A 25,324-nucleotide genomic window follows, 5' to 3' on the forward strand; every position below is an offset into this window, starting at 1 on the left:
GTCAATTGAAGAATTACATAGGGGTCAAAATATAAAAATGCTCCAATCATATTGAAAATTATAGCACATTATTTGACTGATTGTAAAGATTCCAAAAAGGTATAGTTTGGAATATCCATGACTAAATTCTATAGAGTTATGGCATAGAATGGTGACAAAATTCAGTTTCAGTTTGTACAGGGGTCAAAAGTTAGAATTACTCCAATTTTGTTTAAACGTGATGCAAATTATTGGTTGAGTTAATAGGGTTTCAAAAAAGAATAGTTTGGACCATGTATCATGCTTAGTTATCACCTTACAGGGTAACATATCTCACATTTCATAGAATTCAATGGATGTCAACATTATTTGACCTTTACTTTAGAGACCAAGCATTCACCACAGTCAAAACTATTCCATTTATTAATCCAAGTAGCTCAATCAACAAACTTTAACTTTTGACCCCTGTACAAACTGAAATTGACATGTCACCATTTTTAAGGTTTTTACCCCATAACTCCATAACATTGAGTCATAGATAGTCCAAACTATACCTTTTTGAAATCTTTATGATCAGTCATTCGCCTGTGGGCAGTCTTTGAGTGAGGAGTCGCCCGCCCACCCTCTCGTCGATTTTTTCATTGTTTAGGAAAGGCTCAGAGACTGCTGCTTTGTTTGATCAAAATTTTTTCAAAACTGTAAGGCACAACTGAGTGGACACCATTCGATAAATTCAGCTGGTTTTCGGTAAAAATTTTAACGGCTGATGAGAGATTTTGGTCTGGTAGTGTCGCTTTAAGGACGGCCCACGGCGCCTGACGGCGATCTGCGCTTCGAGGCAGCAGCGTCTCGCCGTTTCAAGTTGAAAACTTCCACATTTCAGGCTCTGTTGACCCAGTAAGTCATCAGAGAACATAGAACTTTCAGAAGAAGTCGGCATGAGGAGTTTATTCGGACATTCCATTGTTAACTGACATTTTGTAATGAAAGAACGTGCGGGCAGAGTCGCATGTCGGGCCGGACCCAACCGTGGGGGGTCGCGACAGGAAAAACACCTCCGTTGGAAACCTTAACGGGCAAGTTGGAACATGCCCAAGCTGTTAAACAATTTCTCAGTTACTCACTTGTTGAAAGCCATCAAAAGCCGCCTGAATTTTACAAATGGTTTTCAACACGGAGGTGTTTTTCCTGTCGCGGCGCACACAGTCGTTTCTGTGACGACTCGGCGAATTTGCGCACATGCCTTTCATTAAAAAATGTCCTTAAACAGTGGAATGTCCGCATAATGTCCTCATGCCGGCCTCTTCTGAATCTTCTCTGTTCTCTCACGACGTCCTGGGTGAATTAAGCCTTAAATTAGGATGTTTTCAGCTCGAAACAGGCCGACGACGGTGCCTGGAAGTGCTGCGCGACGTCCCGCTCCGTGGGAAGTCCTTACAGCGACAGAAACACCCCATAATCTCTCATCAGCCGTTAAACTTTTCACTGAAAACCATCTTAATTTCTCGGATAGTGTCCACTCGGATATTCCTCACAGGTCCAGAAAAAATGTTGATAAAGCAACGCGCGCCGTCTCGAGCAGCGTCTGAAACAAAGGAATTCAGCCGAGAGGGCGGGACCACATCTCACTCAAGGCCGCGTGAAAAAACTCATGCATGCGCACGAGGGTTCAAGCATGATTGGTGTAATCGCACGTCATTCAAATCTATATAGTTAAAAAAAATAAAAGTGTCGGTTTCTTATCTAATAGACCTCGTATGTCTGCCTGCCTCTCTATATCAACATCACAACTAGGGGCAGTAGTGCATACAGTACCTGAAAGCACAGTGTAGAAGCAACCTAGAGTGTAAAGTTTTCATTCTGTTACCGTAGCTTAGTATCTTACCTCTCCTGAGTAAGTAATATATATAAAACAAAAGCACTTATCTGGATTTCCTCTGTGCTAAAATTTATCTGCTTTTTAAAAATTTATTTAGTGTAAATATTGTCATGTAGTCAGGGGTCAAGCGTGGCACCTGACAGCAGCAGTAAATTCAACCAATCAACTTCTCTCCCTACGTAGCAAAGATGCCATGAATTTTGGAGTCGAGAGGGATTTATGTCATCGTGACAAATATAATTTTGATTACCCATAATTCTTTTCTCTGCATTAGCCAAAAGCTTTACTGACGTGCAGCAGTACAGAAGTGAAAACTGGCCTTGGATTCTGCTCGTGATCACTAGATAATTTTCCAGTGCAGTTACAACATTGCAATTTTACAAACATGTTTACGAGTTTCAATTACTTTGTGATTTTTGAGATATGCTCTGTTTGCGAATTCTGAAAAGCTATTCTCTTACCCATGAGGTAGGACACAATCTTGCACATGACGGCTCCAAAGATGAAGTCCTTGAGGATGTTGGGGATGAGGCTGAAGGGCATGCAGAAGATGGCCAGCATCAGATCGCTAACCGCCAACGACAACAGGAAGGTGTTGGTAACGGTGTGCATGCGCTTATTGACCGTCAGCACCACGATGATCAGCAGGTTGCCGAAAACGGCGAGAAAGAAGATGAGCGAGTACAGCAGGATCTGCAGTATGTGCGTCACATCTGGTGCAGAAGAAGACAGTAGTACATGGGATGTGAGAGAGTTAACACCACTTTTGATGATGATGATGAAAACTTTTTATTTGATTAGCATTCAACCCCCCAAATGAAATACAATTACATACACTCAACAAAAATATAAACGCAAGACTTTTGGTTTTGCTCCCATTTTGTATGAGATGAACTCAAAGATCTAAAAGTTTTTCCACATACACAATATCACCATTTCCCTCAAATATTGTTCACAAACCAGTCTAAATCTGTGATAGTGAGCACTTCTCCTTTGCTGAGATAATCCATCCCACCTCACAGGTGTGCCATATCAAGATGCTGATTAGACACCATGATTAGTGCACAGGTGTGCCTTAGACTGTCCACAATAAAAGGCCACTCTGAAAGGTGCAGTTTTGTTTTACTGGGGGGGGATACCAGTCAGTATCTGGTGTGACCACCATTTGCCTCATGCAGTGCAACACATCTCCTTCACATAGAGTTGATCAGGTTGTCAATTGTGGCCTGTGGAATGTTGGTCCACTCCTCTTCAATGGCTGTGCGAAGTTGCTGGATATTGGCAGGAACTGGTACACGCTGTCGTATACGCCGGTCCAGAGCATCCCAAACATGCTCAATGGGTGACATGTCCGGTGAGTATGCCGGCCATGCAAAAATTGGGACATTTTCAGCTTCCAAGAATTGTGTACAGATCCTTGCAACATGGGGCTGTGCATTATCCTGCTGCAACATGAGGTGATGTTCTTGGATGTATGGCACAACAATGGGCCTCAGGATCTCGTCACGGTATCTCTGTGTATTCATAATGGCATCAATAAAATGCACCTGTGTTCTTCGTCCATAACAGACGCCTGCCCATACCATAACCCCACCGCCACCATGGGCCACTCGATCCACAACATTGACATCAGAAAACCGCTCACCCACACGACGCCACACACACTGTCTGCCATCTTCCCTGAACAGTGTGAACCGGGATTCATCCGTGAAGAGAACACCTCTCCAACGTGCCAAACGCCAGCGAATGTGAGCATTTGCCCACTCAAGTCGGTTACGACGACGAACTGGAGTCAGGTCGAGACCCCGATGAGGACGACGAGCATGCAGATGAGCTTCCCTGAGACGGTTTATGACAGTTTGTGCAGAAAATCTTTGGTTATGCAAACCGACTGTTTCAGCAGCTGTCCAAGTGGCTGGTCTCAGACGATCTTGGAGGTGAACATGCTGGATGTGGAGGTCCTGGGCTGGTGTGGTTACACGTGGTCTGCGGTTGTGAGGCTGGTTGGATGTACTGCCAAATTCTCTGAAACGCCTCAAATCTTGCGACATCTGTGGCATTGTGCTGTGTGATAAATCAAATCAAATCAATTTTATTTATATAGCGCCAAATCACAACAAACAGTTGCCCCAAGGTGCTTTATATTGTAAGGCAAAGCCATACAATAATTACGGAAAAACTCCAATGGTCAAAATGACCCCCTGTGAGCAAGCACTTGGCAACAGTGGGAAGGAAAAACTCCCTTTTAACAGGAAGAAACCTCCAGCAGAACCAGGCTCAGGGAGGGGCAGTCTTCTGCTGGGACTGATTGGGGCTGAGGGAGACAATAGCTGTGACAATGAATTAAAAAGGTGTACTTGATTTTCATTATTTAAAAACATGTTTAAAACTAAAATATTACAGAACTATATAAATCTAGTATGAAGAATGATAATGTAATTAATGTAACTTTTGGTTGTATTATTATGAAATTGTATTTATTTATATATTATTTTTTCTAAAGTGCTTCAGGTCCATAAAGTATCGTACCTTTTTATTTATTTTTTTTAAACTAGGGTTTTTCCATAATTATTGTATGGCTTTGCCTTACAATATAAAGTGCCTTGGGGCAACTGTTTGTTGTGATTTGGCGCTATATAAATAAAATTGATTTGATTTGATTTGATTATTCCATAAATTAACACCTCTTACAGAAACAACATCTTTGCTTTATATTTGTTCGTATCTTAGATTTTTTGTAAATACTTGTTCCCTTCAAATCATATGGACTCTCTCTGATTTCAAACAGCTTCTGAATATTGTGGCAAAGTAAATTATTATGTACTTTATACATTATCTGTGCCATTTTAAATTCCACTAAATCATAAAATAAATTTGAGGGCATTACTGTCAATAAACAAAGCGTTAGTTGATTCCCTATAATTTGATGCATTAATAATTCTTATAGCTTTTTTTTTTTGCATCCTAAAAATAGGAAGAGTGTTAGTTTTATATGTGTTACCCCATATCTCTAGACAATAAGTAATATATGGAAGTAGTAATGAACAATAAAGTATGTATAGTGACTTTTTATTAAGGACATCCTTTACTTTATAAAGTATAGCAATAGTTTTTGACATTTTAGATTTTACATTGTTTACATGAGGTTTATAACAAAGCTTATGATCGATTGTCACTCCAAAAAACTTATTTTCATACACTCATTCAATTTCAATATTATCAACCCTGATTGCAACCGGGTTTTTAATTTGTCGAGTGGCAAAAACAATAAACTTTGTTTTGTTCAAATTCAGAGATAACTTATTAATGTCAAACCATTTTTTTTATATATTTCATTCCTTTTCCGCTGTAGTCAGAAGCTGTTCTAGGTTTTTACCAGAACAGTAAAGAGTGGTGTCATCAGCAAATAAAACACACTGTAATAGTTTGGAAACATTACACATATCATTGATATATAATATGAATAATTTAGGACCCAACACCGACCCTTGAGGGACCCGACAAGTAACCTTCAACTGATTTGATTTTACATTATTTAGTTGCACATATTGATATCTGTCATCTAAATAACTTTTCATTCATGTGTATGCTAACCCTCTTATACCATATCTCTCCAGTTTATTCATCAATATATTATTATCAGTAGTATCAAATGCCTTTTTTAAATCTATAAAAACACCAGCAGTATATTCCTTATCATCCATTGCAGTAGAAATGCCTTCCACAAATTCCATCACTGCCACTGAAGTGGACCTTTTTGCTCTAAAGCCATACTGGTTATCACTTAAAAAATTATGTTTATCAATATATTTATCAAGTCTATGAACAAATAATTTTTCTAAAAATTGTGAGAATTGTAGAAGTAATGATATAGGTCTATAATTGGTCAATTTGTATATTTCGCCATTTTTATAAATAGGGATAACTTTTGCTATTTTCATTTTTGAAGGAAAAATACCAGTTCGAAAAGACAAATTGCAAATGTATGTGAATGGTTGCACTATATACTCTATAATACTTTTAACTAATAACATGTCAAAATCAAAACAATCTGTAGACTTTTTATTCTTAAAGGTTTTCACAATGTCAAGTATTTCTCTATCATTTACAGCATTAATAAACATGGAGGAAGAGTTTTTGATAATATGTTTATCTCTTTCATAATTGATTCTTTACTCTGGAATTTCTTTTGCAAGGTTATAACCAACATGTACAAAAAACTCATTAAATTAATTTACTATTTCTTTAATATTATCAATCTTAATATCTTTATCTGCTATAAAATACTCTGGATACTCCTTCCTTTTGGAACCCTTTCTAATTATACTATTTAATACTTTCCATGTTTCTTGTGTGTTACTCCTGTTCTGCTCCAATAATGTATGATAATGTTCTTTCTTACTCATTCTTATAATATTTACACATTTATTTTTATATAAGTTATATTTTGTTTCAGCATCTTTTGTCCTATATTTTATGAATCTCTTATATAAATTGTTTTTTTGTTTTGTTTTTTTTACATGCATCCTCTATTCCCTTTGTAATCCATGGTTTATTTAAACACGGGTGCTTTCTAGTAATTTTCACTATGGGACAATGTTTCTCATATAATGAAATTAAAGTTGACAAAAATGCATTATACTCATTATTAGGGTTTTCATTAACAAAAACCTCAGTCCAGTCTTGTTCCCCAAGTTCCACCTTGAAGGCAGCCATAGCTCCTGATGTTCTATTTCTTATCATTTTAAATGTACAAGTCTTTAATTTAGTTTGAGTCCCAAAATAATTTTGAAAAATTGCAAAAACGGGAAGATGATCACTTATATCATTTATGAGAAGTCCACCAACTATTTCAGAGTCAATTTTATTTGTAAATATATTGTCTGTCAATGTAGCTGTATCCAGTGTTATTCTACTTGGTTTTATAATTACAGGGAAAAGACAGTTACTGTACATTGTATGGATAAAGTCTGTTGTTTTTTGATGTCCATTCGGATTTAACAAATCTATATTAAAATCACCACAGATTTTTTTCACTTTCTTATCAGAATGGTTAAATATGGCAGCAGGTTTTTCATTGAATGTGTCAAGACATGATCCTGGTGTTCTAGATACAACTTAACATAATATTATTAGCTTGTTTTACATGAATTTCAATTGTTATACATTCCAATATGTTGTCTATAGTACTTGAGATACATTCAATCTGGCTGCATCTCAAAGCTTTATCTACATACACTCAACAAAAATATAAACGCAATACTTTTGGTTTTGCTCCCATTTTGTATGAGATGAACTCAAAGATCTAAAACTTTTTCCACATACACAATATCACCATTTCCCTCAAATATTGTTCACAAACCAGTCTAAATCTGTGATAGTGAGCACTTCTCCTTTGCTGAGATAATCCATCCCACCTCACAGGTGTGCCATATCAAGATGCTGATTAGACACCATGATTAGTGCACAGGTGTGCCTTAGACTTCCCACAATAAAAGGCCACTCTGAAAGGTGCAGTTTTATCACACAGCACAATGCCACAGATGTCGCAAGATTTGAGGGAGCATGCAATTGGCATGCTGACAGCAGGAATGTCAACCAGAGCTGTTGCTCGTGTATTGAATGTTCATTTCTCTACCATAAGCCGTCTCCAAAGGCGTTTCAGAGAATTTGGCAGTACATCCAACCAGCCTCACAACCGCAGACCACGTGTAACCACACCAGTCCAAAAAATGAGGTGGGCTTCATAGATAATTGGCAAAGCTTCTGGGGAAAACCTGGTCTTGTTAGGAGAGACGGCATCCATCCCACTTTGGATGGAGCAGCTCTCCTTTCTAGAAATCTGGCCAATTTTCTTAAATCCTCCAAACCATGACTATCCAGGGTTGGGACCAGGAAGCAGAGTTGTAGTCTTACACACCTCTCTGCAGCTTCTCTCCCCCTGCCATCCCCTCATTACCCCATCCCCGTAGAGACGGTGCCTGCTCCCAGACCACCAATAACCAGCAAAAATCTATTTAAGCATAAAAATTCAAAAAGAAAAAAATAATATAGCACCTTCAACTGCACCATAGACTAAAACAGTTAAATGTGGTCTATTAAACATTAGGTCTCTCTCTTCTAAGTCCCTGTTAGTAAATGATATAATAATTGATCAACATATTGATTTATTCTGCCTTACAGAAACCTGGTTACAGCACGATGAATATGTTAGTTTAAATGAGTCAACACCCCCGAGTCAAACTAACTGCCAGAATGCTCGTAGCACGGGCCGAGGCGGAGGATTAGCAGCAATCTTCCATTCCAGCTTATTAATTAATCAAAAACCCAGACAGAGCTTTAATTCATTTGAAAGCTTGGCTCTTAGTCTTGTCCATCCAAATTGGAAGTCCCAAAAACCAGTTTTATTTGTTATTATCTATCGTCCACCTGGTCGTTACTGTGAGTTTCTCTGTGAATTTTCAGACCTTTTGTCTGACTTAGTGCTTAGCTCAGATAAGATAATTATAGTGGGCGATTTTAACATCCACACAGATGCTGAGAATGACAGCCTCAACACTGCATTTAATCTATTATTAGACTCAATTGGCTTTGCTCAAAATGTAAATGAGTCCACCCACCACTTTAATCATATCTTAGATCTTGTTCTGACTTATGGTGTGGAAATTGAAGACTTAACAGTATTCCCTGAAAACTCCCTTCTGTCTGATCATTTCTTAATAACATTTACATTTACTCTGATGGACTACCCAGCAGTGGGGAATAAGATCCATTACACTAGAAGTCTTTCAGAAAGCGCTGTAACTAGGTTTAAGGATATGATTCCTTCTTTATGTTCTCTAATGCCATATACCAACACAGTGCAGAGTAGCTACCTAAACTCTGTAAGTGAGATAGAGTATCTCGTCAATAGTTTTACATCCTCATTGAAGACAACTTTGGATGCTGTAGCTCCTCTGAAAAAGAGAGCTTTAAATCAGAAGTGCCTGACTCCGTGGTATAACTCACAAACTCGCAGCTTAAAGCAGATAACCCATAAGTTGGAGAGGAAATGGCGTCTCACTAATTTAGAAGATCTTCACTTAGCCTGGAAAAAGAGTCTGTTGCTCTATAAAAAAGCCCTCTGTAAAGCTAGGACATCTTACTACTCATCACTAATTGAAGAAAATAAGAACAACCCCAGGTTTCTTTTCAGCACTGTAGCCAGGCTGACAAAGAGTCAGAGCTCTATTGAGCCGAGTATTCCTTTAACTTTAACTAGTAATGCCTTCATGACTTTCTTTGCTAATAAAATTTTAACTATTAGAGAAAAAATTACTCATAACCATCCCAAAGACGTATCATTATCTTTGGCTGCTTTCAGTGATGCCGGTATTTGGTTAGACTCTTTCTCTCAGATTGTTCTGTGTGAGTTATTTTCATTAGTTACTTCATCCAAACCATCAACATGTCTATTAGACCCCATTCCTACCAGGCTGCTCAAGGAAGCCCTACCATTATTTAATGCTTCGATCTTAAATATGATCAATCTATCTTTATTAGTTGGCTATGTACCACAGGTTTTTAAGGTGGCAGTAATTAAACCATTACTTAAAAAGCCATCACTTGACCCAGCTATCTTAGCTAATTATAGGCCAATCTCCAACCTTCCTTTTCTCTCAAAAATTCCTGAAAGGGTAGTTGTAAAACAGCTAACTGATCATCTGCAGAGGAATGGTCTATTTGAAGAGTTTCAGTCAGGTTTTAGAATTCATCATAGTACAGACACAGCATTAGTGAAGGTTACAAATGATCTTCTTATGGCCTCGGACAGTGGACTCATCTCTGTGCTTGTTCTGTTAGACCTCAGTGCTGATTTTGATACTGTTGACCATAAAATTTTATTACAGAGATTAGAGCATGCCATAGGTATTAAAGGCACTGCGCTGTGGTGGTTTGAATCATATTTATCTAATAGATTACAATTTGTTCATGTAAATGGGGATTCTTCTTCACAGACTAAGGTTAATTATGGAGTTCAACAAGGTTCTGTGCTAGGACCAATTTTATTCACTTTATACATGCTTCCCTTAGGCAGTATTATTAGACGGCATTGTTTAATTTTCATTGTTACGCAGATGATACCCAGCTTTATCTATCCATGAAGCCAGAGGACACCACCAATTAGCCTAACTCAGAATTGTCTTACAGACATAAAGACATGGATGACCTCTTAATTTCCTGCTTTTAAACTCAGATAAAACTGAAGTTATTGTACTTGGCCCCACAAATCTTAGAAACATGGTGTCTAACCAGATCCTTACTCTGGATGGCATTACCCTGACCTCTAGTAATACTGTGAGAAATCTTGGAGTCATTTTTGATCAGGATATGTCATTCAAAGCGCATATTAAACAAATATGTAGGACTGCTTTTTTGCATTTACGCAATATCTCTAAAATTAGAAAGGTCTTGTCTCAGAGTGATGCTGAAAAACTAATTCATGCATTTATTTCCTTTTATTTCCTCTAGGCTGGACTATTGTAATTCATTATTATAAGGTTGTCCTAAAGGTTCCCTGAAAAGCCTTCAGTTAATTCAAAATGCTGCAGCTAGAATACTAACAGGGACTAGAAGGAGAGAGCATATCTCACCCATATTGGCCTCTCTTCATTGGCTTCCTGTTAATTCTAGAATAGAATTTAAAATTCTTCTTCTTACTTATAAGGTTTTGAATAATCAGGTCCCATCTTATCTTAGGGACCTCATAGTACCATATCACCCAATAGTGCGCTTCGCTCTCAGACTGCAGGCTTACTGTAGTTCCTAGGGTTTGTAAGAGTAGAATGGGAGGCAGAGCCTTCAGCTTTCAGGCTCCTCTCCTGTGGAACCAGCTCCCAATTCAGATCAGGGAGACAGACACCCTCTCTACTTTAAGATTAGGCTTAAAACTTTCCTTTTTGCTAAAGCCTATAGTTAGGGCTGGATCAGGTGACCCTGAACCATCCCTTAGTTATGCTGCTATAGACTTAGACTGCTGGGGGGTTCCCATGATGCACTGAGTGTTTCTTTCTCTTTTTGCTCTGTATGCACCACTCTGCATTTAATCATTAGTGATTGATCTCTGCTCCCCTCCACAGCATGTCTTTTTCCTGGTTCTCTCCCTCAGCCCCAACCAGTCCCAGCAGAAGACTGCCCCTCCCTGAGCCTGGTTCTGCTGGAGGTTTCTTCCTGTTAAAAGGGAGTTTTTCCTTCCCACTGTAGCCAAGTGCTTGCTCACAGGGGGTCGTTTTGACCGTTGGGGTTTTTACGTAATTATTGTATGGCCTTGCCTTACAATATAAAGCGCCTTGGGGCAACTGTTTGTTGTGATTTGGCGCTATATAAATAAAATTGATTGATTGATTGAAGATCGTCTGAGACCAGCCACTCGGACAGCTGCTGAAACAGTCGGTTTGCATAACCAAAGAATTTCTGCACAAACTGTCAGAAACCGTCTCAGGGAAGCTCATCTGCATGCTCGTCATCCTCATCAGGGTCTCGACCTGACTCCAGTTCGTCGTCGTAACTGACTTGAGTGGGCAAATGCTCACATTCGCTGGTGTTTGGCACGTTGGAGAGGTGTTCTCTTCACGGATGAATCCCGGTTCACACTGTTCAGGGCAGATGGCAGACAGTGTGTGTGGCGTCTTGTGTGTGAGCGGTTTTCTGATGTCAGTGTTGTGGATCGAGTGGTCCATGGTGGCGGTGGGGTTATGGTATGGGCAGGCGTCTGTTATGGACGAAGAACACAGGTGCATTTTATTGATGGCATTGTGAATGCACAGCGATACCGTGACAAGATCCTGAGGCCCATTGTTGTGCCATACATCCAAGAACATCACCTCATGTTGCAGCAGGATAATGCACGGCCCCATGTTGCAAGGATCTGTACGCAATTCTTGGGATGCTCTGGACCGGCGTATACAATAGCGTGTACCAGTTCCTGCCAATATCCAGCAACTTCGCACAGCCATTGAAGAGGAGTGGACCAACATTCCACAGGCCACAATTGACAACCTGATCAACTCTATGCGAAGGAGATGTGTTGCACTGCATGAGGCAAATGGTGGTCACACCAGATACTGACTGGTATCCCCACCCAGTAAAACAAAACTGCACCTTTCAGAGTGGCCTTTTATTGTGGGCAGTCTAAGGCACACCTGTGCACTAATCATGGTGTCTAATCAGCATCTTGATATGGCACACCTGTGAGGTGGGATGGATTATCTCAGCAAAGGAGAAGTGCTCACTATCACAGATTTAGACTGGTTTGTGAACAATATTTGAGGGAAATGGTGATATTGTGTATGTGGAAAAAGTTTTAGATCTTTGAGTTCATCTCATACAAATCTGAGCAAAACCAAAGTGTTGCGTTTATATTTTTGTTGAGTGTATAAGGCAACACCTCCCCCTTTTTTATTCACCCTGTTATTTATAAATAATTCATACCCATCCAGTCCCATATCAATAACTTTTTCATCATCAAGCCAAGTTTCTGATAATGCAATTATATTAAACTTTTTTAGTTTGCTCAAATATTCTTTAATTTTGGAAATGTTTTTATAAAGACTTCTACTATTAAAATGTATAACTGATAATGCATTTTCCATTTTAATATTATTATTAAATTGATCATCTGTGTAATACTCACAAGTATTATTGTTGTTAATATTACAAAAAAAATTATCTGAGTCAAAATTACTTTCAGGATCATACATCTTGTGATCTACATAGTCAAAGGTTTTAAAGTTCATTTCTTCAACACATTTTGATGAGGGCCCACCGTGACAGTCATTCCCACTACAGAAAAATCTTCATCTTCAATATCTCTGAATGGAAAAGTATAATCCATATCCATATTTGTCATTTATTTATTTTGTTGTTTTCATTGTCTGTTAAAGCCATAAGGCCAAACATTTGTCCACAATTGATTATCCATAATCTCCAGTCTTTACACATTTCCACCAAAAAATGTAGACTCCTCATTAACAGCTGAGATTTTTTCAGTTTTATTTGTATTGTTCTAAGTCTTTAATACCACTTTAATACCACTTCATTAGTTTTGGGAAACAGTACATGAAGATCAATAAGGATGTTGTCTTTATCATACTGTATTTTGAGAAACATGTGTGTCTGCTCCCCTAGTCCTCTCAGGTCCTTCAGCTGACTTCCACCAAACATGATGTGTGGCTGACAATCAATCCCAGAATTGCTCTTAAAATGTCAAGATCATTGAGATCAACGATCAAAATTTAGATTGTTTACGTCCCCATATTTTGCACACACATATACTGTAGGTGGGTTCTGGCATCGCCCGGGTGAGATCAGATTTACAAGGTCAATCATTGGGATCAAGGCCATTGGGGTCAGTGGTCAAATTTTACATTTTTTCACTCTGATATACACCAAACCTGGCACACATAAGGAGATGGGTTCCAAAATTGCCTGACAATGTCAAATTTGATGAAGTCAATCAGTCAGGACAAGGTGATGTTTGTTGACCAACTCATCCCAAGTCCATCTGCTAGTTTCTACCAAGCTTGGTGTGTCATTGAAGGTTTTGTCCTTAAATAATTATTTAAATTGGAATAGTGGGAATAGAAAATGAATGAATGAATTCATTAATTTTGTCAAAGGTCAAGGAATTTGATTTTTCAACGTGATTTTGACCAAATATGGTGCAGTTAATTGGATTCCAGGATCGACCTCACAAGGTCAGCCAGAGGTCAAACATTTGGGTCAAAGTCATGGACTTTGGGGTTACATGTCAGATTGCTGTAGCTGTTTGTTTCCATGGGTACTATTACATAGTTTATTCTAATGCCTGTGGACCAGTGTGGTGTGTTTATACCATACATTTTCTATTCAGATGGATTGTTTAAGTAAAATTTATATTTTGTACAGTTAGCATTAAGAAACATTACTACTTACTCTCTCTTTAAACCCTGTCTCGTTTTTGTTTTTTTGTTTTTAATCACACAGCACTTTTGATTTTCTCTTCGTTAGTCCATGCACACGGTCCTGTTTAGTTTGCTGCCCAATTTACCATACTCAGCTACCAGACCACTAATATTCATTTTTTAAACATGCACTGTTTTCAGTACAGCTCAGTACAAGCTAATTTCTGAGTACTTGGGGAAAGATGGGAGGGGGTATTCCAGGAATCCAAATCAATTTATGGATATTGCACCAAATCACAAGATAAGATGCCCCGGGGTGCTTCATAAGAGCCAAGAGTCCAACCTTACCAACTCCTCAGAAAAAGCATGTAGGGTTAGTAGAAAATAAATGACTGAATGTCCATCCAGATGTAAACAGGTACCAGCCTTGACTGGGGAAGTAACCTGCGACAGGCTGGTGTCCCATCCAAGGGGAGTTCTCCACTCGCATCCTCTTCATGCTACAGATTCAGGGAGAAGCACCGGTGTTGCGGTCTGATCGGTAATGAGGTAATGAGGCCCCGGGACAACTGATGGAGATATACTGTTTATATGGTGGAATGCGTGGGGAGTGTGGGGGCATAGTTAGTAAAAACATCACTGATTTATGAATTACAACTGATGGGAACTTTAAACTTATTATTTAAGGTGAATGAAGGCAAAGCTCATTGACCTTCCCAATGGAAAACAACATGAGTTCACATTCCCTACCCTTTTCCACAAACATGAACTCTCTCCCGATGATGTAATAGTCCATCTGTGATATAGTATGTGATGTGTGTACAGCTTGTGGAGTTACATAATCCGTGCTCCAGTGATCTATTTTATAAAAAGAACACAACATAACAGTTCTTTTAAGCACACAGCAGTGGTTCAAAAATGACTGCGGTATCAAACAAACAGCGCCGAATGTCACAATTCGTAGGCGCTATTTTGACAAACACTTATGAAGGTGCATCTCTTAAACGCTACCAATCAGGAGCTGAATGTCAAAAGAGAATTTAGCTTCAAGCCTTTGAGAACTGATGGTTTTACTTTATTCATATCACAGAAAAGAAGATTGCACTTTTCTAATTCGACTGAATACTTTTACATCTCCTGAGCCACTCGGAATTCATCAGCAGGATTAATGATGGATTCAGGCTCAGTTTGGTCAGCAACTCAGAAAGCTAATTTATCTCCTGCACACACACTTGGTGACATGTGGCCGCGCCATCTGTCGCACACACTCACATACAAATAAGTGAAGTAACCTCTGATGTGGGCGGCGATGTTCTGACAGAACATCTGGGGGGGTCCATCAGATTTTTATGCATTTTTGTCATTTTATGGTTGCACACACAGTGTGTGCATGCATGTTATGAAGATATGCATCCAGATCCATGTCTCCTGTTTTGTGCTTTCTCTGTCTAATGAAAGATGTTGCAGTGGTCGCTGCCTAATCGAAACCAATTAACATTCTTGTGTGCCTGCTGGCTGGTGTGGCAACAGCATTAACTCCCTGCACACAATTACCAGCTAGACCGAGCAGCATCACATATAACCAACCACTCCACCCAGCAGCAGAAGCTTAGGTCTGACAGCATGAGCTGGTACTTCCCAAATGTTGCAGCATCCCCCACACAACAGAACAGACCTTGGGTCCTGGATGGCAACCACATAGGCAGACAACTGGTCCATCCCCTCTGCTTGAAAGTAACCATGTACCTGCCACAGCCCGGTGATCCCGCGTGGGCATCTCCTTGGTTTTCTCCCACCACTGGCATCCTCAACCCTGAGGCACCTGCGTGCTAGATCATGCACAGAGAAACCATATGACCGTAATGTCGTAATGATGCTCCCTCATAATACAAGTGATACTCTTATTCTCAAACACAATGTCATTCCATCGGTACCCAAGGATCCTGTAAAGAGACCTGGACCAAAACGCATCTAATCATCACCTTAGGTCAATGGTTAGGATCCAAGTCTCACAACCATCAAAGTGTCAAGGTGTGTCAAGCTAACCCCAAAACTTCGACTACACTTCTGTTTCTGAACATTTGTTTCATGAGACCATATTAGAAGGACGAAATCAGACATTGTACTTTTGATTATGTCGTGTTTCAAAATGTCTCAGTTGCCCCCTCTGGTGTTGAAACATAATAAAACCCAATGAATAAAAGAGGATTCATTTTGGAGGAGGTTTTGATTCATAGTAACAATGAAACAAATGTGCATTTGTAAGTAACTGCAACTTATGGAAAAGCTGCATTGCAGTATCTGTAAGGCAGTGTACTAGCAAATAGAAGAGCTCCTCCAATATCTAACCAAATTTTCCTTAGTAAAAACAGAAGTCAGCAGGTTTTTGCACCTTTGTTCATAATTCATCTACTTTCTGGAAAGGTGTGCCAGCAGGTATGAGAAGGTCCACTACCAAAGATTTTTTTTAAGGTTAATCTTAAAACATATTTATTTTTTATTTTATTTTTTGATACTTATGTGCAGGAATTTATCTCATTTTGTATATCTGTCAGTTTGCATGATGTTTTTATTTGCTGCCTGAATTTTGATTGATTCTAATGTTGTTTTTGGCTTTCTTTGTATTGATATATTGATGTTTGGTAGAGCACTTTGAAATTTTATAAATGAAAGTGCAAAATAAATCCAATCTCACAATCTTAAGTATTAATCTTAAATAAAAAAATATATATATTTGAGAAATATCTGGAATACCACCAAAATAAAAATGTTAATTTTAACAAGAGTTAGGTGACGTTTCATCACTGCAAAGACTGGAGCTATAATTAGAATTACAGCAAAAGTGTGGTGGAATTAATGATGGTCTTATTCCGTCCATGAATATTTAAGCTGCCAGTAAATCAGACACATTATTAACTCTGAATTGTTCACTTCCTTTCTGTATGTATTAGTTTCCTCCCTGTGAGACCTTGTGCCACTGCGTGAGCTCACTCGGCTCTTGTACAGCTGAACTATCGTAAATGTCACAACCAGTGCCTGATCCACGAAGGTAAATGTCACCGTGAGAAGCGGGACAAAATCACTTTTTCTTGATGGGTAGGCGGCAGCATGTGTCACGATCCGCAGAGACCCCGGTCACTGTAATCACACAATACAAAGCCAGTGCGCTGTACATTACAGGCATCAGCTCTCAGCAGGCACGGACAGGTGAAAGACAGAGTGATGGTGACACACAGGGCCAAAAAATAACAATAAATGAAAATTTGGTGAGAATCCATGAAGGAGTTTTGAAGTAATCCTTCTAAGCCTATATAAAAGCAAATCTTGAGCCAGAATCCTGACCTGGATCCAGATCACCTCCAAAATTCAGTAAAGTCTTCCATACCCTATTATCTATCTGTGGTGCAAATTTGGTGAAAATCTGTGAAGTAGTTTTGAAGTAATCATTCAAAACAAATAAAGTGAAATCTTGATCCAGAATCCGGATCCAGATAATCTTCAAGTCTTCTGTGTCTAAAATCTTCTGTGACCTAAAATCTATATGTGGTGAAAAATTGGTGAGAATCCATGAAGCAGGTTTGAAGAAATCCTTCAAAGCCTATACAAAGTGAATCTTGATTCAGAATTTGGATCCAGATCCAGATCACCTCCAAAATTCAGTGAAGTCTTCCATGGCTTAATGGCTATCTGTGGTGCAAATTTGGCAAGAATCCATGATGTAGTTTTGAAGAGATCCTTTTAAGCCTATATAAAGGGAAATCTTGATCCAGAATCCTGATCTGGATCCAAATCACCTCCAATTTAATCTGTGGCAAAAAATTTGGTCAAAATCCATTCAGTAGTTTTACGCAATCTTGCTCACAGGCAGACAGACAGACAGACAGACAAATGATTTTATTACGTCTTTGACGGATGTTAAAAAAAAAAAATCAGGATTTCTTTTTATCTCCATTTATAATCTGCCTCGAAAAAAGGGTCTAGAAAATGTGACTTTTTTTTTGTTCTCAGTTGTGACTCATAGCTGCTTTTTTGTTGTCAGCATCACCACAAAAGCGATGACCTCCTGCTACTGCATGATGAACAAGAAGGTGCACTCGGAGACCGTGACACCTGTGACAGATTAATGCTGTATGGTTCCGTGATGATGTATATTTCTGCTTGGCCTTAATATTTGCTACGTAAATGTCAAGTATAAAAATGTGGAGTGAAACTGTTCCAAATGTAAATGAAAACTTTTATGTAATGGTTTCTCATCTTACCACAGACCCTCCGAATGTGAGAAATCACATTTACCACCGTCTTTATACTGATGGATGTGCACATACACTGCAAAAGCTGACATCTAAGAAAGTAAAAAAGACTTGTTTAAAGAAAATTTGTCTTCATTTTTGTCTATATACATAATAAACAATGTCTTATTTTTGAGAAAATGTATCTCAGTTTTTCTTAAATAAGTCTTTCCAGCAAATAACAAGCTGTATTTAACCAGTAACAAGGAAAGACAATGGATTTCAAATCATCCAAGCAAAGGAACAAGATGGTTTTCCTTATTTTAAGACAGAGGCTAATTTTAAAATAAGAATTCTGTTTAATCTTAAGGCACATTTTGATTATTCAGTGCCTGAACATTTTGCTAGTTTTGAGAATTCTAACCAAGTAAATTTTTCTTACCCCACTGGCAGAATTTATTTTATTTAATTTATTTATTTATTTATTTATTTATTTTTGCTTAATACAAGACAATTTGGCTAGATTTAAGATCATTTGTCTAATTTTCTAATTACTTTCACATTCAGTATTTGCAGCAAGAAATTTGAGTTTTGCAGCAACACTCCAGTTTTGCCCAGTTACACTTATCATTTGGTTTGCTTCAGGTGACCGTGGCTCAGTTGATCGAGCCAAATTACACATTGATTAAAAGGTTTGAGGTTCAATTCTTGCTTGTGTGCCTGTACTTCTAGTAGCTGGTTCAGTCTCCTGGGGTGGGTGATACGAAACGTCACTGTACAGTGGTTTAGCAAGATGACAGGGACTTGCAAAAACTCCATTGACTCCCTCTAACACAGTAGAATTAAATAGAATTTAGTAATGATATGTAACATTTACTGACAAAAACAAGAAAATATATCCAGCAAGAATTTCTGTGTATCAAGTTTTTTGTTGTTGTTGTTTTTTTTATTGTTGTTGTTTGTTTGTTTTTTTGTTTTTTGGGGGGGTACAGCCGAATCATCATCAGCCACCCCCCCAATCCAAAAAAATGCAACCACCCAAGCCACAATAAGGAAGAAGTGACAGAGTTAAAAAAAAATACCAACCTTACAGGCTCCCGTTTCATTCTGGTGTAATTTTCACAGTTCTCTTTTCTGAATAGACTAATGTCTGGCAGCAGGTTGAACAAACTGTCACTTACTCACTCATCACTCATTTTCAATCACCTACTCCAATTAAGGGTCACGGGGATCTGGAGCCTATCCCAGCAGTCATAGGGCGGGAGGAGGGGTACACCATGGATAGGACGCCCGTCTGTCACAGGGTCACAATCACACCCGCACGCACACCTACGGACAATTTAAAGTTTCCAATCCACCGAAATTGCATGTCTGTGGATGTGGGAGGGAACCGGAGCACTCGGAGAGAACCCACGCAAACACAAGTGGGAATCAATCCCATGACCTTCTTTTTGTGAGGCAACAGTTCTAAACACTAAGCCACTGTGCTGCCAAATGTCAATTAAAAATGACTTATTGTGAATTTGTACAGCAGTGTTTGTTGTGAGTTAAGAGCTCACATCTCTTAGTCATCTGATTTAGCTTCATCACGACGGCGTGGCTTTGGTTTTTTACACACACCTCTTTAGACGGTGCCAAACAACACCTCAGGGATCCATACAGGCCAAAGAAAGCATGTGCTACATGACTAAAGCTCCACTGGAAAACTGAAATCAAAATGTGCAAAACACACCAAACACCCGTGTAAAACCCCGTGTAAAACCAGATTATAGTCAGGTCCATAACTGTTTGGACAGTAAGATACTTTTAGTCATTTTCCTTCTGTGTACCACCACAATGGAGTGTGACTGTAACAATAAAAATGCTATTGTAGACTTTCAACTTTAATGCAAGAGGTTTAACAAAAATATCACATTGACTATTTAAGAATTTAAGCCAATTTCATGCACACGCCCATACATAATTGGACATAAGGATTATTTTTCATATATATCATCACTTTTACAGGCAGTTTCTTTAGACACGTCAGAAGATTTCCAAGTCAATATTTGAAACGTTGACGTAAATGAAGACCAAAACTATTCAGCGACTTGGAAATCCATAGATCCACTGTCCTTTCTAAAGAAAACATGCTGTAAATGTATGTGTGTGTGGGGGGGGGGTGTCCACTGATACCAGTCTTTATACAGTGCACCCAGAAAGTAACAGTAACAGTGGAGTCACACTTCACTTTTTCCTCCAAAATGGAGTAAATTAATTATTTCCCTCAAAATTCTACTCACAACACCCCATAATGACAATGTGAAAAAAGTTTTGTTTTTTTTGTTGTTTTTTTTACATTTTTGCACATTTATTAAAAATAAAAAACTAAGAAATCACACGTACATAAGGATTCACATCTTTTGCGCAATACTATGTTAATGCACCGTTGGGAGCAATTACAGCCTCAATTCTTCTTGAATATGATGACACAAGCTTGGCACCCCTATCTTTGGCCAGTTTATCACTACATTTAGACAGGCAGTCAGCTCTAGGAAGAGTTCTGTTGGATCTGAACTGTTGAACCACTGAGACCTTCAAAGCAGCAGAAATGTTTCCGTACCTTTCCCAGATTTGTGACTCAGACCAGTCCTGTCTCAAAGGTCTACAGACTTTGACTTCATGCTTCATTTGTGCTCTGACATGCACTGTCAACTGTGGGACCGGTGTTTTGTAGTGGGAATCATTTGGGACAGACCTTGGACATGATGGTGAAGGAGCTACAGAAGTTTAAACAATGGTTTGATTCAAACAAATCATTGCTTCACTTTGGTAAAACAAAGTGGATCATATTTAGAAATAAGTCTAGGAAATTCTGCAGAAATGTACCACTAAATGATACTGAAACTGAAATTGGAACTAATACGAAATTTCTTGGTGCTGTTATTGATGATAAACTGAGCTGGAAAACACATTAATTTTGTTAAATCTAAAATGTCAAAAGCTATTGCAATCTTGCATAAAGCACAAGATTTAATCTCCCAACGCTCATTAACTATTTTATATCATTCATTTCTCATTCCATATATGACCTATTGTATTGAGGTATGGGATAATACATATAAAGCTAATACTAATCCAATATTTTTGTTGCAAAAGAAAGCTATAAGAATTATTTGTAACAAATGATATTGTGAGCCAACGAATCCATTGTTTGCTTGTTTACATATTCTACAATTCTGGGACTTGGTTGATTACATCACAATACAAATTATGTCCAGGATCTGTTTAAACTGAGGAACTCCAGTTATAATTTGAGAGGAATATTATTTTTTGAGAAATTGAAGAATCGAGCTACTGCAAAAAGTCATTGTGTTTCTGTTAAAGAAGTTAACATCTGGAATAACTGTCTTCACAATATTAAAGTACTTGGTAGTACTTTGGTTAGCTTTGGTTTTATATATATATATATATATATATATATATATATATATATATATATATATATATATATATATATATATATATATATTATTTATTTTTATTTTATTTTTTTATAAATTTACAACAACAACAAAAAAAAACTTTTTCCACATTGTCATTATGGGATATTGTGTGTAGAATTTTGAGGGGAAAAAATGAATTTCATCCATTTTGGAATAAGGCTGTAACATAACAAAATGTTAAAAAAAAAAAAAAAAAAAAAAGTGGAGCGCTGTGAATACTTTCTGGATGCACTGTGTTTAGTTTAAGTACTTACAGTTCTGAAAATGGAGGGACATTGTAATGGTGTAAAAATGAAAAATGCCAAGTATCGTGTCAGTGTCCAGATACTTAGGGACCTTACTTGTTTTTGTTGCTGTTTGTCAACAGGATATCTCAAATGGACATGAACTGATCTTGAAATTTGGTAGTGATGTTGACCTCGTGCTAAAGAAGAGCTGACTACATTTGGTTGTGGATCCAGATCAAACAGCAGAACTTGGTTTCAGTAATTGTTAAAAGGGAATTAAATGAATGTTACTGCAGTATCTGATTGGCTGGAGGTAACAGTGTAAAAGTAACTCAGACTAGCTGTAACTGGGTGAATTAGAGTAATGAAGGGACGACCTTGGCAGAGGTGTGAGCTCTGCAAGTGCCCTCAATTAACATGACTGCATCAAGGAGGTGATTTGATTGTATTTTTTTGGCACAAAATAACAACAATAAAACACAATATAAGGATTTTAACCACTGAGGGATTATAACCAAATACAACCAAACTACAGCAATTACAACCAAATTAAATGATGACCAAAGACAAAGAAATCCATAATAGAGAAAAACTAAATTTGTGTATTTAGTAAATGCACACAATAAATTAACAGAAACAAACAAAATATGGAAAAAATGCAATTACTAAGGTTGCCAGTAATATATATGAAACTGAGTGATTCTAAAAAAAAAACTGCTTCTCTGGGAGGATTCGCACTCTATTGAGTGTTTTTCTAGCTTCTTTTACATTTTAATTTTACAGTTTAATTCTGAACATAATTTTTTTTTTTCAGGTGGAAGAGGCTGGGAATAAACCTAAATGAAACGCTCATACCAACAGAGAGCAAATTAAAGCTGAATTTTTGTGGGGCGAGGTTGGTGGATTGGTCACCTCGTGCTTTTTCTCTCACCTCTGTATCTCGTGGGCTGTGGAATGAAGAGAGTGGACACGTTGTCACACGAGATGTTTCCTGCTGCCTCCAAACTGCCGCTGGCGCTCTGTGGCGCATCACTCTGCGCTCCGACGCAATCTGGCCAAGTGTCGTTCTGCGCGTAAAAATCCATCGTTTTGATTTTGGGTTTTTTTGTTTTTTTTAATGGCGCAAAAAGTTCCACACGCGCATTCTGTGAATTTTCCTTCTTTGAGCCTTTGAGGTGGTTTTAAAAACACACTGACGTGCTGCTGCGGCGAGAGGCTGAGCCGAGTTGTCACTTTAAACTGTTTGTCCGCCTTTACTGATGGTCTGCTCCGTGGAGAGTCGGTGCGCACCGGGAGCGTGCCGGAGCGCGGCGCACTGCTGCGTCTTTGCCAAGTGAAGGAGGCGCGCAGCATCGGCGCTTATATATGTCACAGTGGAGGGGAGCCGGGGTGTGCGGGGTGGGGGGGGGAGCCACTCATTGGTCTGTTTGCGCGTATTTGATTTGCTATAATATAAATTAAGCGCTAACAGGACTAAAACATTATGTGCCAAATATACATTGTGTTCTGATTTAATTTTTAAAAACAGTATCTCGTAATTATGGCAGCATCTCATATTTTCACATTCTTTTTATCGTATGTATGCCTTATGACGTCACAAAAGGTTGATGTGACGGAAAGTCAGACAGCTGACTGCTGACTGCAAATCTGAAATTTCATTTAACCCCCTATAAAATGCTGAGCTAATTTACTGTATCAGCCCTGGGAGAGTGCTGAATTTATGCCTTTGAAAGTCTTGACACTCTGATGGAGTTTTATGGCTCAGGCCTATAATGTAAAGCAATAAAACTGTTTCTATCAGACTGTCAGAGGAAGCTGGAATATTCCTACAGAGGTCTGATGAGGACTGATTATGACACAACAGCCTTCATACCACCATACTGAACAGAAAACCAAAACCTGTGGAGACTTACTACCTTATTTATTTATGTAGTAATATATGCTCTTATAATCATCATTCTGAGATCATATCACAGTGAGTAATGGTAGATTGATCTTGTGAGTTGGGTGAGTGTGTCAAAGGCACATCTGTACTTGGAAGGTTGAGGGCATGCCTCTGGAAAATTTTTAAAAATCTGTAGCCTTTTTCCTGCATTCTAAGGCCATCTGGGAAGCTCAATACAGAGTTGCTTATTATCGTTTTTAACACGCAATTTTTATTTTAACCACTGGAAGTCTAATTTAATTAGGTGTCAGCAGGATATCTCAAAAGAACATGAACATGGTTCAGTTAAATTCGTAGGGGAGGTGGACCAAGAGCTGAGGAAGAGCAGACTGCATTTTAGCAGTCTTGTATAAAGTACCTCAAAGTGATGCTTGAGTGAAAGTACAAGTATCTTACTATAAAATTACTTTAGTAAAAGTCTCCTTTAAAAATATTACTTGAGTAAAAGTCTTAAAGTACCTGGCATTTACTGTACTTAAGTATCAAAAGTAAATATCTCATATAAAATCTACTTTAAGTAAAAGTATTGAGTAAAAGTAAAATCCAAGACGAGTGGAGAGTGAAAAAGCAACACGAAAATAAAGTCAGTGTGGTGTCTGGAGAAACCAAGAGGGGGGCTCAGCCCCTATAAAAGGCTTGATCTGCCTCTCACGGAGCAGTTGGTGATGGTGACGGGATAAGTGAGCAACAGGTGGATGTATATAGCTGTAAATAAGTTGCAGCTCTTTTTATGAAGACGCAGATCTCCACAGGTGAATGCTGGAGATCTGACAGATTGACTCATCGGGTTCTTGGACACCTTCCTGACTAAGGCTCTTCTCCCCCGATTGCTTACTTTTGACGGGCGGCCAGCCCTAAGAAGAGCTTTTTCCATTTACAGATGATGGAGGCCACTGTGCTCATTGGGACCTTCAAAGCAGCAGTAATGTATCTGTATCCTTCCCCAGGTTTGTGCCTCAAGACATTCCTGTCTCAGAGGTCTACAACTGTGGGACCTTATATGTAGACAGGTGTGTCCCTTTCCAAATCATGCCCAATCAACTGAATTTACCCCACATAATTAAGCTGTAGAAACATTTCATGTATGATCAGTAGAAACAGGATTCACCTGCACTCAATGTTTAGCTTCATGGCAAATGCTGTGAATACTTATGTACATGTGATTTCTTAGTTTTTTTTATTTTAATACATTTGCAAATATATATAACAAAAAATACATTGTCATTAATTACATTGTCATTATGGGGTATTGTGTGTAGAATTTTGAGGGGAAAAAATGAATTTCATCTATTCTGGATTAAGGCTGTAATATATAAAAAAAAATGTGGGAGGTGCTGCAGGAGTATGGAGTGAGGGGGTCCCTTCTCAGGGCCATCCAATCTCTGTACTCCCAAAGCGAGAGTTGTGTTCTGGTGCTCGGCAGTAAGTCGGACTCGTTTCCAGTGGAGGTTAGGCTCCGCCAGGGCTGCACCTTGTCACTAATCTTGTTTGTGATATTCATGGACAGGATATCAAGGCGTAACCGGGAGAAGGAGGGTTTCCGGTTTGGTGGGCTCAGGGTCTCATCACTGCTTTTTGCAGATGATGTGGTCCTGTTGGCTTCATTGGCCGGTGACCTCAAACACTCACCGGATCAGTTCACAGCCGAGTGTGAAGCGG

General features: G+C 38.6%; 1 protein-coding gene across 2 annotated transcripts in view; it reads right to left on the reverse strand.

Annotated features, from left to right (window-relative positions):
• The window catches only part of LOC117524635 (cholecystokinin receptor), a 48,195-nt gene extending 25,173 nt beyond the window's left edge, over window positions 1-23,022 (reverse strand). For both annotated transcript variants that reach the window (XM_034186452.1, XM_034186451.1), the window contains exons 1-2: window positions 22,652-23,022; window positions 2,320-2,571 (exon numbers count right to left, since the gene is read on the reverse strand). In XM_034186452.1, the coding sequence (XP_034042343.1) occupies window positions 2,320-2,571; window positions 22,652-22,805 (406 nt within the window). In that variant the 5' untranslated portion in view covers window positions 22,806-23,022. The remainder of the gene's footprint in view (window positions 1-2,319; window positions 2,572-22,651) is intronic.
• Window positions 23,023-25,324: the final 2,302 nt, after the last annotated feature.

This window comes from Thalassophryne amazonica, chromosome 14, assembly GCF_902500255.1.
Source record: "Thalassophryne amazonica chromosome 14, fThaAma1.1, whole genome shotgun sequence".
NCBI lineage: Eukaryota > Metazoa > Chordata > Actinopteri > Batrachoidiformes > Batrachoididae > Thalassophryne > Thalassophryne amazonica.